Source organism: Solanum dulcamara, chromosome 9, assembly GCF_947179165.1.
Source record: "Solanum dulcamara chromosome 9, daSolDulc1.2, whole genome shotgun sequence".
NCBI lineage: Eukaryota > Viridiplantae > Streptophyta > Magnoliopsida > Solanales > Solanaceae > Solanum > Solanum dulcamara.
The window spans coordinates 6,322,634-6,341,980 of NC_077245.1; the positions used below are offsets into that span (position 1 = coordinate 6,322,634).

Sequence of the window (19,347 nt, forward strand, 5' to 3'; positions counted from 1 at the left end):
ATTCTCTAAATTATAGTATTCTTATTTTTTAATCATTTTATACTTTCGAATTGTTTGTATCTAATTATGATATTTGGAGTATATCGAAAAGTTATTTGATGATTTTATTTATAAATAAAATTTGTTTTCTTCAATTATTATTAGGTATATTGTATTGAAAAATAAGATAATAATTAGGTATTTTTTTGATTTAATATGATCTAACATTTTCAAAAAAATAAAATCATAATCATAAGTTTATAATATCCGCGCATCGCGCGGGTACTATACTAGTTACTTCATAAAATTTAGAGCAAGTTATTTTCGGCATGCATCGGTACATAATCGTAGGGCCTATGATGGGGCATATTGTCAAGATTATAAGGACAAATTCGCCTAATAAAACTAGTTCCTACATTATCTGCTTCAAAAGCATCTATGGCAAACACCGGTGGAACTGTCCGCCTCTCCATTCTCTTTCCTGAATACTTGCTTAATAGCTATGACCTGCAACTCCTTCATTAAGTACTTACATTCAGAAATGATATTGCTAAAACAGTGGTCATTATTAATAATCATTGAGATTGCTTTCAATTGCTTTGGAGGAATCTGTATTAATAAAGAATGGAACTTAACCAAGCTTCACCATACTCTCCTTAACCATTTCGTTCACCAGATCAAAGATATTACCACCATCCATAAGGGTAGTGAAGACTTCCCTGTATGAACTCCTAACATACATGGTAGTTCACTACGTACAAATCAGCATGGCAAGTACTGAAAACAATTAGAAACAATTCCTTCGCTGCAACCAATTTATGGCATAATAAATTTGCCTTACAGAGCTTCTTTCTTCATGTTAAGGTTACTTAAAATCAGGTTGCATACTAATGTGGATCTTGAAAAATATAAAGTTCATGAACCATCCAGATGTATATGTTGCAAGAATGATCACTTGGAAAACATTGATCACCTATTAAGACATGGAGAACTTGCTAAGTTTGTTTAGAATTTATTTTTTTACGTCACGTGATATCTTTATAAGCAGCGATAGAGCCAGTATTTTAATTTAAGGGATTTAAAATTTGAAGAAGTAAACACATGAACTTGTCTAAGGAGGTTCGACATTTATTATATATATATAAAAAAATATTTTTATTATGTATAAATAATATAATTTTTCGTCAAGAAAGTTTGGATGAACTCTTGAGCAATGAGTATAAGATAGGACAATATCAGAGGTACTTTAATGAATTGGTGGCTTAGCACTACCAAAAATTGTGAATTTTTTTACGTTAATATTTCAGGAAAACAAATATACAATTTACTATATTGGTGTTTGTTTGAATGTATTTTCGTTAAATATCCAACCAAATAATTATTTAATCAAAAATAAAATTTAATAAATCGAACCAGAGTTCACATCTTTTCCTAGAAAATTTTTATTATCTTTATTCTTTGTTAACACCTTTTTATTTATTTATTTTTCTTTATTAAAAATGCAAAAGAAGAGAAGAAAGAAGAAATAGTGTGAAAACAAAAAAAAATGACCAAAAAAAAGTAAGTAGTAATTTGGAAATAAATGCACGCGAATAAATTTGTAAAATCCATAAAAAAGAACAAAAGTGAAACCTTCCGATATTAACACCACTCTCCCTGACCTCCGCCGGATACCTAGGTTTATCTTCACCGTTACGGCGTTGCCGGCAGAGCCCTACTCCACCGTTGAAGCGGTCCGGTTATATCTCCGAGGAAGCCTGGTAAAAATGCTGAATCTCTTAATTCTCCTTTACTCTTTCGTTTTCTCTTGCAGTTTTTCTCGATTTTAATTTCACTGAGTGGTCAAACTAAATGTTCTGCTAAAATTAAAGTTATAAATCAAAAGACTTCAAATTTGTGCAGATTGTTACTAGCAAATGCATAGGTATGGAATTCCACGAAACTGATTAGTTTAGATGTTTATAACTATAGACCTTTAAATAACTTTTCACAAGTTCGTATTTTTAAGCTTCAGCTGAAATTTGATTTCTCTAGTTTGGGCTTTTGCAAACCTAGTGCATAAAATTACATCAAAAGTACATATGAAGTGCGTCGGTTCTTTGTAATATTATTAAAATAAAGAAGAAGAAGAAGAAGGGATTGACTAATCGCCCCTATATGAAAAATAGCGTATGTTTGTAAGGGTTTAGGACCTCGCCGAGCCTGAAATTTGCCAAAGGATGTGCAAATTTTCTTCTCAGTGGTGTTAAGGGTGGGCAAAATTAAATGTACACTCATAATTAGCTAAATTTAACCTCTATACACCACATAATTTTCTGGCAAAGAGTGTACACCAAACCACCTTTGCCTAAGGTGGCTCCGCCCATGTTTTAGGTGAGAAGGTATTAAAATTTACCACTTGTCTTGGTGAAGAGTAATTTGAATGCTAAATGATCACACTGAACTATGCAATGTTGCTCACCCCTAGGCTTCACACTTGGGACATTCATTTTCCCTGATTTAGGTATCACTCTTTGATAAACGTGTCTTACTGATCATACATAAGAGAATAGCGCATACAATGCTCAGAAATCACTACCACTGTGGCTCTATGGATTTTGATTGATTATATTTGCATTCATGGGTTCAGGCCTTACCAAATTGATTCTGCTAGTTGGCAATGTTCCTAAATTACCCTACCTTTTCAAAATAATTTAAAAAATCCATACCTTTCTCATACACCCTCTATAGTCTTACCATTCCATATCTTTTTCATATATCCTCTATAGTCTTATCATTCTTTCCTGAAATGAGCGTCTATTACAAAAGAAATTGCAGATATGTCTATGAAGTTGACACCTTCCAAGAGACCACATGATCAGAGCCTTGCAGAAACAAATGGCCGAAGGAAATGGCAGAAATCATCATCTTTTAGTTCCCAGAGATCACCTGTGAAAGTTCGTATATTATGCCCTGCTTCAAAAATAGATTTCCTTATCGGAGAGGATAGTAGCATTATTTCTCGGATACAAGAGGAAACTGGTGCAGAGGTTCGAGTTGAGGATAGTATTGTTGGTTGTGATGAGAGGGTGATAACTATTGTAGGTTCAGGAAAAGAAGATGAAGTGGGAACTAAACAGTTCCAGGATGATGTTGAGGGGAGTGAAACTAAGGGAAAAGACAGTTTCAATGATGAAAATGGTGATAAGGATGAGACTAAGGTGTCTCTTCCGGCAGAAAATTCTAAAACTGAAAAGGGAACTGAATCTATTCAGAAAGCTCTATTCTTGGTGTTTGATAGGATGGTTGAAGGAGGAGTACAAATGGATGGAGGAGATGAAGAGGGTAATAATTCTTCCTCATTAATTATAAGATTGCTTGTTCTCTCCAGTCAAGTGGGCTGTTTGCTAGGAAAAGGTGGTAGTGTGATAAAGCAAATGTCTTCTGAAAGTGGGTCACAGATACGAATTCTTCCCAGGGACAAACTACCTTCATGTGCATCTTCATCTGATGAATTGGTTCAGGTATATTTGTTGATATTTATTCATTCATTCCGTGCAAGTATTAGTCAACTTGATTCTCTCAGCTTTGCCATTAACTGTCATCAGTGTGATCATTTATCTGTCTGAGTTGTATTTGTAATCCTGCCTGTTTACTTGTGTGTGCTTGCACGATGTTTTGAGAGGTCTGTGGCTTAATATTGATATAACTATAGTTTCTACGTTAGGAGGTACTCTGATTAACTCTGGTGATAGAAAATGGCCCTTGTATCTATACAATTCTATTTGAGAAAGTTGCATACTCCTCTTACTTGTTGATTCACAGTGAATACTGCTTCATTGACATCTCATTTCCTGCCTCACGATTCACAGAGTTGGATCATTGTGAATATTGTCTGCTGCTTTTATGCAGTACTCTGTTAGTCAAATCTTGTCATTTTAACCAGAATTCTGGAGACATACCTAATTGTTATGTTGCAGATTTCTGGGGACCGTGATGCAGTTAAAAGAGCTCTTGAAATCGTTGCTCGACAATTACTTGAGAGTTCCTTTTGGGATCAGGATTTTCTCTCTGCTGATGCTGGTGGTCCATCTTCTCAGTCTCCTGGACGTCCTCTGTCTAACCGGGAATTGCGTCCACCGTCAACACGTCCTTACCATGGGCAGGGGCCACCTTCCTCTGTTGGATTTCGTGTTGGCGAAGTTGGTATACCTGGTCGAATAAACCCTTTTCCTGATGCTTTGACTTTCAGATTACTTTGTCCAGACGAAAAAGTTGGAGGTATAATTGGAAAGGGAGGAAGTATAATCAAAGCACTTCAGCATGAGACTGGATGTCAAATCAAAGTTCTGGAAGGGACAGGGGATTCTGAAGATCGAATTATTGTCATCTCTGGTCCAGCGGTATGATTTGAATCTTTACTCTATTTGGTTTCTTTTTCTTGGATTCCCTTTTATTGGCAGGTTCCCGGGGGGGGGGGGGACCATTCTTCTTTCCGCTTCTTAATCATGCTTCTTTGTTTTTCTATAACCTAATAATAAAAGGCTAAGGTCATTCTATTTATGCAGCACCCAGATGATAGAATATCTTTGCCGCAAGATGCTGTCCTTCGCATCCAATCCCGGATTTTTAGGGCCGCACCTGAGAACCAGGACAATGTTATGGTTGCAAAACTCTTGGTGTTCTCCAATCAAATTGGGTGTCTCTTGGGTAAAGGTGGTGGCATAATAGCTGAAATGAGGAAGTCAACTGGAGCGTATATTCGTATTGTAGGCAAGGATCAAATCCCAAAGTGTGCTGCGGAAAATGAAGAAGTCATTCAGGTATTTTTTGCTTTTTATGATTTGAGTGATGTTACTAAGAATAAAAATTTGCAATTTTTCTTTTGCATATTTAGAGGGTTTGTTGCTAGTTTGACATTTTATTATATTTTTATTTTCTCTATTTTGGATTAGTGTGATGTCTATGGCAACATTTGTTTGGTTTAAGGACAGGCCTAATTTCTAGTTCTCAACTTGCTTTTAACTTTTCTTTTTGGTTGCTCAGATAAATGGAGATGTTGAAAAAGTTCATGAAGCCCTTCTGCAGATAACTGCCAGATTACAGAATCATTACTTTCGTGATGCATTTCCTTCAAACCCTGGGTTTCTGGACCAAGTACCTCCATTCCCTTCACACATGGGAAGGAGAGAATTTTCACCTCCAAGCATGTTCTCCAACATTCGTCCACCTTTTCACAAGTTTGATGCTCTACCTCCACATGGTGGTTTCCATCCACATGATGATCGTCCTCCCTTTATGCAAAATTTCCATAGGCCAGGCGTTCCACCTCATATTTCTGATAGAATGCCATCTTCAGCACCATGGGGTTCTCAGGTAGCATTTGGTTGCAGTTAGTTCTACCATTCTAGTTTCTTGTTACTTTTATAGTAGGAGTTGGTTGATTTTTATATATAGACTGCTCCACCTTATGTACTTGTAACCACATGCTTGTTGCTTTCATAATGCAATTTAAAGTGAGCGTCAGAATTGTCTTAGAGCACGTCTTCTTTCTGCTCGAATAAAAAGTAAAGATCCAAAAAAAGTGACAAACATCTGAGATATTATTTTTCTGAACTGAATTGCAGGGACTGGGTGAAGGTGGGGGACATCTAGGCTTCCCAGACTATGCAGGAGGTCCTCGAAATATCGGCGTCTTTGGAGGGTCTGTACTTTCTAAATCATGACCAGACTCTTTCATTTTGCTTTCTTTTTCTTCTTGATGTTTTAGAGTTCATTTATGAACTGCCTTTTCTATTATACATCAATGATATATGTATGTCTCTGTTACACGTGAATTTCATTAATATAGAGGAAGTAATCCCGCTGTGATCACAAGCACTACCGTGGAAGTAGTTGTACCTCGATCTGTCATTCCTGCAATCTATGGAGAAGGTGGGGGATGTCTTCGACAAATATGTGAGGTATGACTATGTCCCTAATTAGCATTATACTTTTTTTGTGCATTCTGCCCTTTATTTCTGATTGGTCTTTACTTTAGGCCATGCCCAATAAAAAATATATATGATCTCCATCTTTATGTATGTGAAATGTATGTATTTGACAAAATATTATGGCCCTCGTTTTGTACATATTTGTACCTATTTGGTCTGAGTATTCATTTTCTTTGTTCTCAATATTTTACTTTTCTAGATGCCCTCATGTCTTTCTCTCCATGTTCTGCTCCCTTGTTTTAAAAGAAGATGGGAGCCTTAGTTGTTTGGATATACATTAGACTGATTTTTTGATTAGTTTTTCAACTGAAAAATCTTTTTCCACTCACACAACCTCAACTTTCTTTCAAATGAAATATATGTCTGAACACAACTTCAACTTCTAATTACTTTTTTTCAAGTTCAATAAACCAATTTTTCCAAGTTTCAATCAAATCCATGTTCAAACTCCTACTTAGTGTCATTTATGGCAAGTACAAATTTGTTGCGTTGTATGAAAGTATATTATACTTTTGACTCTTCGTTTGACTAATTATTTTCTAGATTTCTGATGCGAAAGTCACCATAATTGATCCCAAGCCTGACTCTTCATTTGACTAATTATTTTTCTAGATTTCTGATGCGAAAGTCACCATAAATGATCCCAAGCCTGGAGCAACAGAGACTGTGATCATTATATCTGGGACGCCTGAGCAGACGAATGCTGCTCAGAGTCTCATTCAAGCATTTGTAATGGTCGAGACTGAAGCTGCTTGATTGGTGGCAGCGAGGTAATTTTTAAATCTTGTGGACTTTAAATTGAATGACATTTGTTTTCACGAGCTGTGTGAATGGAGATCAGTTAACTGTACTCCCTTTTTCATTCTTTTGTCATTGTGAATTTGAAGGACACTTTTAACTTATATCAGAAAACTTATTTGTTATGGTGTGCTACACAGTGCTGAAGCTGGAGTTTGGTGTTGACAGCAACTGGAAGATATGGTTTAGCAGTTCGCAGGGAAGAAAACTCTTGACAAGGAAAAATGGAAGAATGCATGTTAAGAGTATCAGAAGTATTGCAAGTTGGCTTAACAGATCGGATACTGTGGTTGTAAAGTTTTCACAGAACATATTGATATGTCTTCACTTGAGATGATCATTCTAGGAAGGGGAAGGGATGGGTTTTTCGAAACATGTTTGTTTGCAGACATAGATTGCCCTTGTCATTTTGTCCAACAAATATGATGGAGCCATCCCTCATCTCAATTTAATAAAGTGTATCTTGAAGACTTCATTTTCGGATGTCTTTTTTTTTTTCTCTGCATTAAAAGGAACTATGAAAACAGTCTAATGTGAACTAATAGACAGTCGAGAAAATTTTAGAAACCTCAATTCAGCTTTTGCTTCGTCATACTTGCCCCTTGTGATTTATAATATTAAGTCTACCTCGCTTATTTTGATTTCTTCAAAACAATTCTTTTAACTTATTTATCATTAACAGACTCAGAAGCCAGGAAGTTTGCTTAGAAGCAGCCACCCTTGATTAATATACATATATATTTATTTAATTTTTTAATACAAATGCATGGTCTATTGACCCTTACATAGATACGGATTCTTCCCAGGGTATATTTGTTTATTTTTAAGTGTTAGTCAATGTGATCTGCTCAGCTTATTAACAATTTGATCATTTGTCTTTCTGACAGAGGTCAAACTTACATATATCTGTTTTCTTCATATGTGTAAGGGAGGTGTACCAGACTAGAGGGAAGAATAGATTAGGAGCTGCAGGGAAGAGGCGTGAGTAGTCTATTAATTAGTCTTATTTCTCGTCTTTTCGTACTCATCTAGGAGTAGAACCTGATTTTTCGACGCATTCATTATTCATTGTTTCATTTAGCCTGCCTTGATCAACAAATTTGTTAGTCAGTGAACTATTACGATTGAGATACATAAGCCCCGTTAAATGTAGATGTACTCTGCTCTTATAAGTAGCTAAATGACTTAGATCATTTTCTTAGTGATGAGAAATGAGTCAAAAATTAGGTTGCAGGTAGATTTTAGTGATCTAAAGCAGCTCAACTCCATGTAAAAAAGAAATATACTGTATAAATAATTATAAGAATAACATAGAGCCATATTTCAGCTTGGATTACATTTCTTATTGAAAACATTACATATTTAATAATTTGAACATTAATTCTGAAAATTAGCTTATTGCTGAGTTGAGAAAGGCTTGTAATCCTTGACATCACTGGCAAGACCCTGGATAGATCCAGCAGCTGCAACGAGTGATACGATCAAGCAAGTCCAGCTCAATATTTTCAGCCATACCCATGTGAAAGAATACTTTGGTATCTTTCTCTGTGCAATGTGCATCTCTATTGGGAAGTAAACGGTTAATGGATAGAACGATGCTGCCCCGATCAACCCCAAGAAGTCGTTGAAGAAGGGGAATATCATTGCAATCACCGATGTCACTACAACGTATGCTGTTCTCCACACCAACCTGAACAAGTTAACGTTGTAAGCACCAAAACATGGAACTTGCATCGCGTATTCTGAGGTGATGAATTTGCTGTCTGGCCATTTCTGGCTGCAACGAGACTCCACGAATCCATATAAAGGTTGGCAGAAAACCTAAGAAATGACAGATACATTTGATATTCGTTAGATAATTATGATGATGTTGTATACTCCTTTTTCTATTTATTTGTCTCTCTTTCCTATTTTGACAACTCTTTAATTTTAACTTTCCACGTGACATATTTAAGACTTCAAGATTCAAAAGTCTTATTTATTTTCTTTAAACAGGTTAATGAGAATCATGTGTTATAGAAGTTTCTTAACCTGGTACGCTCCAATAAGGTGGATGGCGATGCAGACGTTGGCGAAGTCAATTAGCCAAAAAGGTTCGTAGAAACCAAATCCAGTGAGAAAATTTCCTGGAGCATTGTTTCCAAAGGCTGCATAGCCAATGGTACCACATAGTACATAGAATAAAGTTGTGGTGGAAACTCCAGCAAGTGAGGCTCTCTTCATTACCTTGCTTTCTGGAGGTGATGATTTCAGTGTGTCCTGTAATTAAGGAGATGATTAATCAATATGTTGCTATGATTCTTTCAAAAGTAATGCATTTTTCAATGATTGACATTGATATAACAATATTTTTGAAAAGTCCGAGCAACATAGCCTATATTCAATCTTTTGAATGCATTTTACAATATTAGAATGACGGTCCACTAGAATATATAGTTACGTGTGTATTCAATTCTCACTATTTTCTTTTATTTTCCTAATTATTGGAATTTAATATATATCTTAGTTGTTTTGTCAAGTCTAACCGCAAGATTGCTTGATTTAGGAAAGGTACCAAACAATTTTGGGCTATTCTTATTACGGGAAAACTACACAAATTAGATTCATTAGGCAAAATATTTATTCAAATTGGAGTCAATCTAAACTATTTATCCTGATTGGATCCACGGTCCCAACTATTTACCCGACTCTCCCCTTGTTCTATTCACTGAACCACTGCTTCTTCATCCTTGATTCATCAAAGTATTTATATACTCTGATGGTGATATATATACTCTGATAGTATCAAATAGTAATTGAGTAAAGTCTTTTCACTGAACACTGAATGTTATATATATACTTTAATGGTATGAAGAGTAACTGACTAGTGTTTTCACTGAAACACTACTTCTTCCTCTTTGATATCATCAGAGTATATATATATTTTGATGGTGTCGACGCGAATCAGCATTTAAAAACAAAAGATATAAAACGACTTGTAAATAATTCTTCTTTTTGGATACAAGTGTTCTTTTCACTTTAATTATTAATATCATGAACATGAGAGTTGGGGCCCATTGAAATCAATTCTTGCTTGAATTACATCATATGACAAAACAACAAAAGATGTCACCATGCTAAAAATTGAGGCCATCGTTATCGGGTAATTGCACAAACAAAAAAAGATGGTTGTTATGAAACGATAAGAAGCGTAAGAGTGGGCTTTCACTTACCTTTTTTTTTATTTTATGAAAAAGGCCTAAAGAATCAAGAATCAATCACCCAAACTCGTGGTCCATCTTTTTCTGGTCCAAGAAGAATAATTATATACTCCGTCTATTTCAATTTAATTATCATATTTTTCTTTTTAATCAGTTTTAAAAAAAAATTCTTATTTTTAACAACTCTTAATTTTAACTTTCCACATAATATGTTCCAAATCACAAGATGACATGATATTTTGGTACATATTACATATATTTAATTTAAAATTACAAAATTTAAAAGTCTAATTTACTTTCTTAAATTCAAATCTCGAATTATATCATACAAATAAATTAATGGGGAGGGAGTACTATATATTCTTCATATTACTATTCTGGCTTTAACATCATATTCCGAAGAAAGAACGGGGGAAAATAGCTACATATTATGGGGTCCACTACTTTAATGTACTTAATTCTTTAATTAAAGGAAAAAAACAGTGCACGTGAGTTTTGCTGTGGCTTTCAGTTAAAGAAAAAAAAAATATAAAGATCGAATATTTTTTAACGTTATTTAAAAAAACATTTATAAATAAATCGACAATAATATATTAAGTGAAATCTGAAAAAATAAATAAATAGGTAAATTTTATTTCTATTTTGTAAACACAGAGAGACTCGTAACATAAGATATCTTTGATATTTGTGAAATGCTCATAGTATTATATATATTAAATTTAAGTAATAAAAGATGGACCATTCGAATTCCTAATGCTACAAAACCGAACATGTGGCCTAGCTGACTATGAGACTGATTACTGAAAAGTAGTAAAATATAAAATAGATTTGTACAACAAATGCAACGCTTTCATTAATTAGTGAGGCACACATTTCAACTGAGTACCTCAGACTTTTGTTTGGGTGAGAATGAATTAATAGGTGGGGTACTAGTCACTGGGGAGTCAAGATTTTGTACAAAATGGTATGAATTTTAATGGAACATATAAGGGTACCATTTAAGGTTTTGCTGCTTTTTAAATCAGAAAGTGTTTGACACAGTATAAAATGTTTTTCATGAAAAATATTATTTCGCTAAAAAAGAAGGAGCTTTTTTTTGTGTTTGATAAGTAAAACGATATTAAAAATATTTAAATGTAATATAATACCACACAATTTGGGGGTGAAAGTCGAGGGTGGTGGAGTTGGAGGCACTAAAGGGGAGATGGCAATAGGGCTTTGATAGCGTGCCGAAGAACGAGCCGGCGATTCTTCGGCAGTGGATTGGTAAAGGAAATTCACTTGAGCTAACCAGTCGTAGCTAAAGTGAGTGCAATTGATACTGCTTATGAACTCGAACCAAACAAGTAACTATTTCTTTGTAAAACTATGCTTAATTTTATATGTGGCAATTCCGCAAAAATCTTTTCGTTTTCGTTAGTTGAAGAAAGAATACGCCCAAATCGAATTCATGAAATGATAAATCATATGTTATAAATTCAATTGAACTCATTATTTTTGACTCAGATCTATACATACATATTTAAAAAAAAACTAGTATGTCCACATATATATGTTGAAGCATGCGTAGGAGGACCCATAATTGATGCAAGTTCACATGTAGACAAACATCAGCTAATCAATCTTAAAATATGAAAAATTAAGATATATAATGAAACTAAGGTTACCTGTATTTCAATGAGGACGGTGGAATAAGCATAAGCAAATGCAATATCTCCAATAGCTTGGAAACTTCTCCATACTTTTTCTGTTCCAGATACATCCACCCCTACTACCACTCCTGTTAGGCTTGTCTTCACATGGTGTCCCACACCTACATTTTTTTAACTAATTAGTGTCTTGTTATGGACCATCAAAAGTTTAAGTTCTACGTAGTAATAATAAATATAAGAATATTTTATATTGTCGATGTATATAGCTAGTACCTGCTACTTTGGCTATGGAGAGCCCAAGACCAATAGAAGCATAAGTAAAAGACATAACAGCAGCAAGAATTGATAACCATGAGAGCTTGTGAAAGTTTGGTATTTGGCTAAGAATTATTTGAATTACTGCAAATATTATCATATATGGGTAGTTCTCAATTGAGCAGCTTGCTTCATGCCCATTTTTGTGAAAACAATTTGACCTCTTCACAGCCCTGAAAATTATTACACAAAATAAATATTATATTAACAACACAGGAAATAAAATATGAGACTATGACATAAGCGTATCATTTATTTAATTACACTAGTTACGTCATTGTCATAAGATCAAATTAGTCAAAGTATTGACAAAAAGGTCGTATTATTTTCTTTTAAAATAGGACTTTTAATAATTATTTGTACTTACACCATACTAATAGATGCTGTGATAGTATATCCAATGGTAACTCCAACAAGATTAGCATATTGTGCAATTCCACAAAGTGTCACCTTCACACCTCCTGTATTTTTTATATGAAAAAAATCAAGAAAATGTCAGAATAATAGCAGGCATATGTAAATATGTACACATAGTATATGTGTATATTATGTATATCGGCTAGTGAATATAATTATTTTTGACTAAACGGTCAAATATGTACTTCTAAATCCATAATTAGCAATTATCTTTGCAATTAGTTCTATCGTTTAAGTTGTATGCACTGACAGTACGTACCCAAGTGAGAGCGGACGACGTCCATGTAAGTGTAGTTTCTCTTGCCGGAAATTGGTCCCGGAGAGCGGTAACAGTCGGCAAGAAGTCTAGAAGTGAAATATGTGATGAAAGAAAAAGCAAAGAGAACAGCAGGACCAGCCACCCATCCTAATTGAGCTATAGCCCATGCTAGTGAAAGCACTCCTGAACCGATCACAGCAGTAATAATATGTGCACTCGCAGTCAATAAAGTCCCTGCAGAGGCGAATTCAGAATTTATAGTCAGTAGAAGAGTATATATGACTTGTGCATAATTTGAAAATATCAAGTGTGAAATTAACATGTAATTACCTGTTCTTTTTTCGCGTCCATCATCATCAAAGTTTTTTTGAACGTCTCCACTTTCGAGTTCATTTGACACGTACATAGTGTTCTTCTGAAATTCAGGTGCCATATATATTCTATAAGTGTCTTCTCAAGTGTGTGTTTTTGTGAGCTATTGTTTGGAGTTTTAAGTGCAAGAATGGTTTAAGGAAAGATGGATTTATATAAGAGAAAAGAAAATAGAAGGACAATTGAGTGTCAAGAAAAGGGCAATAATAAGTGGCTTTTTTTGTTAAAAATTAAGAGTCAAAAGGAGCCAAGAGTAGTGGGAGGATTTGAAAAACTATACTACTTAAAGATTTTGATAAATCTTTTAACTAAAATACTATAGTAGGAAATTTTGGTGTAATAATATGGATTTTAGGCCAAGAAATGATGGTGCTTATTTTGCACCCTCTAATGTGCTTATATATTTATGACAATCTTGTATCACCCACCCCAACCATACCCCCAAATCCACCCACCCCCTCCAATAAGAAAAAAGGTCCCCACAAATTGCCTTTTGCATTTGGTCCTAACAATTGAAAATGAAACATTTGTGCTATACCATTCATTGGAAACTTTGAACAAACATTATTTTGCAAATATAAGAAATTAAGAAAGTGGGAGGAGAGATCCTTAGTTGACTCAATGGTCTTTTTACTTTTTAAAGTCATTTTGTATTCTTTGATGAATTGTTCGGCTTTTTTACAAATTTCGAATTGCCATGACAAAGAAGAAAACATCAATCTCCTTCCAAGTTAGTTCCTTAAAGAACATAATAGTATAAGGTTACGTTACTTCCTCAAATTTCCTTCCTAAAACTTCACCATCAACCCTACATCATATTCGAGATGATCTATCTATCTATCTATCTATCTATCTATCTATCTATCTATCTATCTATCTATATATATATATATATATATATATATATGTGTTCCTCTTTTTATGAAAATTTTAACACAAATTTAACTTACATATACTGACGGTATGAAGAATTTGATATTATTATTATTAGTGTATTTTAACTTATTATAGTTTATTTTTAGGTTATTACTCCCACTTATTATAGATAGGGGCATATCTACCTTTGGTGAGAGGGGGTTCAATTTTTTATTGGAAAATTACAATTCATAAAAGGGTTTAAATTAAGTATATAACGAAATGCCTTTAAGTTAAAATGATTAATGAAGCATCTATCTTATCGGCAATCATCTCCCATTCTCGTTGTCGAGAGACTAATAACTATAGCATGCCCTAGAAATAGGGTGTGTTGTGGTGGTTAAACTTATACCCCGAAATTCTCCCAACATAAGAGTCGGCCTATATATAGTTCTATTCTTGTTGTTGTTGTTGGAGGTACATGTCCATCATCTTTGTGCGTAACAATATACAAGAAGTAAATACTCAGTCTGTAATGTTCAATATATAACGGCCCGATACATGAAGTGATTCTATCGGCCGACCTCGTTATGAAATAATATACGAGAAATAGATGTTCAGCCGCAATGTCCACTAACACATCACTAAATTAGTGAATCTAATAATTCATGACATGACTATCTTTTACCACCATTAGTGTCTGTGAGTTACACATTTTAGGGTAAAGATGGGGAAAATTCTTCTTTGTTATGGAGTACTTACTAGAATATGGAGAAATGATTTCGTTTTTTAGCTAAACCTTTTATGCGCCAATTGTGGGGAAAAAAATAATGGCCCTCCAAGATGGACTCTCTTTTTCTTGGACAAAAGGTAGTTTTTGGTGCATGCACAGCACAACTAGATAAAGATAAAACCTATAATTTTGGGAATTTTCATTTTTGAGTGGCACACTCCAACTTATCTTAAATTAGCACTAAAAAGGAATATTAAACACGTTTACAAGAATTTGGAACAAAAGAATACATGGACAAACCTTTCAAAAAGTTAGTTTATGAACAGGACCTGACTAAGAGTTTTAGATTCCTTTAATAATTAATTAGTTCAATAGTTCAATTGATTGGTGTTTTGACCACCAAAAAGGGAAATTTTCTACCTTGAATGGTCTCTACTCTATGTTTAACTTCCACTTCTACATCTAAGATAATTAATTTACAAATGTTTCATTATTTTATTTTCACTAAGCAGAATATACGAATTATAATCTTGTCTTTTCTTATATTTATCTTTGTAAAAGTAAAGTGAGAAGTTTAACTTGAGACTCAAATTAATATGCCAGTTAGACAAGTTATAAGACACCACAAATTAGGTATTCTTTGATACTCTTATAATCATTTTATTCCAAATGATTGATTACTTTGAAGAATGCTAACTTTTAAGTCCAAATATTCGAAAATTAAGAATATTAGGAAAGCCAATGGAATGCTTAGTGAAGGGGCTTGAAGGTTGAGACTAAAATTTTGTAAATAAAAACTATTACTTTGATGCTAAAGTAGTTAGCAAGTTCAACATTTCCACTCATTTGGTTTGATAAATTGTCAAAATAGAGTAAAAAGTTACTACCTCCGGTTGATATTATTCGTGCTATGACAATCTGAATTTATTTTGAGATATTAAAAAAATAAGATAAAGTCATCATTTTTACTGATCGAACTCTTAGGATTAAGTCGAGCAAATGTTTAACAAGGATGTAAATGATAGTTTAGATAAATTTTCTTATGACTAAAGTTATTAAATATATATAAAACTTTCAAACAAAAATATGAACGAATTCAGAATTTGGAAGCTCCACTACACGCCACACTACTATATGTAACATTTTAAAAAGTGGGTTTTATATACATAGAGGAAAGCTATATTTAATTAATTAATTATTATTATTTATCAACAAGATTCTACAAAAGAAAAGTCATGTCTACTTAGTGTAGTTAAGATTTTAGTTAGAAGAGAGGTCTAAATTTAGATAGCTTCAACTTTATAATATTTTTTAACAAAGAATTCGGTATGCTAAGATAATATATTTTAAAAAACGAACTCAATAGGATTCAAACTTGCCTCCCCATGATGGAAAACATGAACTTCAACCGCTGACACCATGATCTTCATTGTTTCTCTCATTGCATGCATGGTTAAAATTTATACTAATCCTTATCCATATATATGGATATTCACGTATAAATATAGAGTTCAATCGTAATGTCACCCTAAGTTTTTGTATAGATCCGCCCATAAATATATGGATCGAAGATAGTGATAAATATATATCGCTATTGTCATGATCTTGATCCGTCGTGATTGACACTCACACTAATCCTCCGGTTGGAGAATCGATACAACACCCAAAACACAACATGCTTAACGAAACAAAAGCATTTAAAGATGCGGAAGCAGTTTTAAATAATGAAATAAGAATTGAGTTCCCATAACTCAGAAAGTTAAACAATTCAACCAAAATATGTGGAAATTTACCCCTAAAATCCGAAAGTCATTGTACCAAAACTCTTAATAAATCACAAGTTTAAGAAAGGGGATACAATCCCGAAAGTCATAGAAATAAGGTGTCTACAAATTCGGGTCCGAAAAGGAGGGACCAAGACAAAGAAGAACTCATGGTAGTTGTCACGCCCCGGAAGGGTACCCTAGATGTAACCGGCACCCGAAGGCCATTTATGACCCCCGAGCGAACCACCTGGTCCAGTCACACATTCATTCAATCACATTCTCTTAGCGGAAACTCAATTAATGAATTACTATTCGCAATAGGAGGGCCGAAGGCCAAACATTTATAAACTCGATAAACACATAAAATAAGATTCCTCAAAATAATCGTTCAACCTCCCCACACTCCAGTCTATGAAGCCTCTATCTAAGTCCAAGAGGTGCCAATGACAAGTCCATGGCTACCAACAATCAAAATAAAAGAAAGGACAACAAAACTGTACAAGAAGACTCAACATCCTCTGGGAACTAGGAGGACTCACCAACTAGCTGGGAGCGTATGTGGATCTTCAACGGAGCGCCGGTTGATGACCGCTAGTACCTGTCTCTGCATCATGAAATGATGCAAGCCAAATGGCGTCAGTACATGGAATGTACGGGTATGTAAAATGGCCGAATACAACGAACATCAAGGAAGAATTTATCAACTCGGAAGCTCAACTCAAGAGGAATAACAACTCAATCAAATGTCCTAAGTCTAAACAAGAATATGATTTAGGCGGGACCAATCACATACAATTCAACTCAATCTGACTCAGAGTACTATCAAGACCTATTGGGAGTTTCTCTTATCCGACAACCATCACTTATGAGCCAGTGAAGGTACAACAAAATGGCGTTGTTGCCGCGCCCGTTCATACTTTGCCAGGGTATGAACGAATCAAACACTCATGGATCCAATCCAACCAAGTCCTATAATGTCAGGACAAATCTCTCGGGGAAGCATCCGACTTTAACGGTTCAATCCCCCCTACGTTTGGCAACATAGGTATTGGGTTCGAGTATGGACTATACTCTTGTCCAATTCGGTGCTCAATACTCCTCCCAAGACTCAATGCTCATAAAACTCCATCCAATCAACTCAATCAAATCATGTCGACAAGTCTCATTACAACCTTGTCAACTCATCAACTCTATCACAATCAATCTCAATCACATCTCCAAAAGAAATTTAAATGCACACATGTAGCATCATCTAGATATGATCAATCATTTCTTTCATCTATTTGAGAAATCTCTGAGGCTTATCACAATTTCAAGACTTTAAATTGACATTCCATATTGAGCAACATTTTCAAGAAAGTAACATCCTTTATCATAATCTATATAGTTAAGAAGATAAATAAAACATATTTCACAACTCATTTCTTCATCAACTCATACTCACATAAGGGCTCATTTTTGGAACCTCTTAGCTCAACAACATTGACACATATAGAATCAAATAAATAGGAAACAAAACTCATTCAACCATAACCCATACTAAAGAACTTCATTTTTTTTTGAACATTTAATCTCAAACAAGAATAGGGCACATAGGTGGACTCAACCTATGTTTTTGGATAGCCTTACATACCTTAGTGAAGACTTGAAGAAAACCTTGTGGTTGGGTCTTTAATGGGAAACTCAAACCTTAAAGCTCTTGGAACTCTTCTTGTTGGAGAAGGATTTGGAGAGGAAGAAGAAAAGAGAGAGAGAGAGAGAAGAGGTTTCTAGGGCTTTTAGAGAGAGAGTGGGGGCTGAAGAAATGATCCCAAAATAGTCTAGGGTGATACATATATAATTTGGGGCAATTCCCAAATTGTCCCTTCTCAAAAGTTCTGAAAAATAGGCAAAAATGCACCTGGCGCGATAGTGGCGCGTCGCGCCATTGCAGCGCCAGGCTGAAATACGCCTAAAACCTGCACACCTCGTAGTGGCGCACCGCGCCAGAGACCAAACTACTGAGGCATGTTTCTGGCGCGATAGTGGCGCGTCGCGCCCTTACAGCGCCAAGGCCATTGTTCTGAGTTCTGGGAATTTGGCCTGAAAAACCCTGCAAAAATTTTAGTGGCGCGCCGCGCCAAAGTCCAAACTACTAAGGCATGTTTCTGGCACGATAGTGGCGCGTCGCGCCACTGTGGCGCCAAGCCCAGTTTTCCAGCAATTGCAACCCAGGCTTGAAAATCTCTGCTATGCTAGTTCATCTTAGGATCGTCATATCTTTCGACTCCGAACTCCAAAAGTTTCATTCTTGGTGGCGTTGGAAAGAAGACTCAACGACTTTTGATTTGATGGGTCATGGGCCACCCAGATTGTCGTCTTTCAAAAGATAGGGTCGTTAGAAGTTGACCCCTTATGCGAACTCCCACCCAAACTTAGCCACGACGAATCTTTTGGATTTAATTTGATCCTAGGGGTCCTTCATGACCCCGCCTCACCTCTAACGCTGCTCAAATTCTCAAAGACTCATTTCGACTCATGCATACGCTCCTCAATGCTCGAGTTCGACCCTACCCGTATACAAGAAGGGTTTGAATTTTAGGGGAAAATTTTTTAGGGGTGTTACAGTAGCGTGAAAGAACTGGCTCACCCTTGAATTCTACCACTCAAAGGTCGTCTACGCGAGGTGTCTCAACAGCCGCCTGAAGATGCCCTGTACTCAACAAAGAAAGAGCAAGTGCAATATTAGTACACTAAACATTGGTGTACTGTTAGGATCACGCGGTAATTCCAGTAAATGAGATATGAACAAGTAGCTACAACACAGTAAACACGCATGTATAGAATATCATTTGTCATCTCATAAACAGTACATATACATATACATGGGTTAACAGTCTCAATTTCAATACACATTCAAGAATGGTTCGCTCATGGAACCTACACTTCAAATATTAGTGTGTCGCAACGTGACACCCAATCCAATATTGTGTCCGAATATGACATTCGATCCAAGTACGTGTCGAAACGTGACACTCAGTCCAATCAAA

General features: G+C 35.1%; 2 protein-coding genes across 3 annotated transcripts; one reads left to right on the plus strand and one right to left on the minus strand.

The window, feature by feature from the left end:
• Positions 1 to 1,579: 1,579 nt before the first annotated feature.
• Positions 1,580 to 7,224, plus strand: LOC129902941 (RNA-binding KH domain-containing protein RCF3-like). Of its 2 annotated transcripts, none has more exons than XM_055978387.1 (9): positions 1,580 to 1,739; positions 2,788 to 3,482; positions 3,939 to 4,361; positions 4,527 to 4,781; positions 5,005 to 5,334; positions 5,586 to 5,662; positions 5,810 to 5,921; positions 6,564 to 6,721; positions 6,890 to 7,224. In XM_055978387.1, the coding sequence occupies exons 2-8, from the start codon at positions 2,799 to 2,801 to the stop codon at positions 6,705 to 6,707; spliced, it is 2,025 nt and encodes a 674-aa protein (XP_055834362.1). In that variant the 5' UTR covers positions 1,580 to 1,739; positions 2,788 to 2,798; the 3' UTR covers positions 6,708 to 6,721; positions 6,890 to 7,224. The 2 variants fall into 2 exon arrangements, with proteins under 2 accessions (XP_055834362.1, XP_055834363.1); XM_055978388.1 differs by having other exon boundaries at positions 2,797 to 3,482.
• Positions 7,225 to 8,013: 789 nt separating this feature from the next.
• LOC129902760 (amino acid permease 6) lies at positions 8,014 to 13,327 on the minus strand. The gene is made up of 7 exons (XM_055978145.1): positions 12,923 to 13,327; positions 12,593 to 12,826; positions 12,284 to 12,377; positions 11,875 to 12,089; positions 11,617 to 11,762; positions 8,781 to 9,008; positions 8,014 to 8,570 (listed from the first exon to the last, which is right to left on the minus strand). The coding sequence occupies exons 1-7, from the start codon at positions 13,023 to 13,025 to the stop codon at positions 8,145 to 8,147; spliced, it is 1,446 nt and encodes a 481-aa protein (XP_055834120.1). The 5' UTR covers positions 13,026 to 13,327; the 3' UTR covers positions 8,014 to 8,144.
• Between the last annotated feature and the right edge of the window lie 6,020 nt (positions 13,328 to 19,347).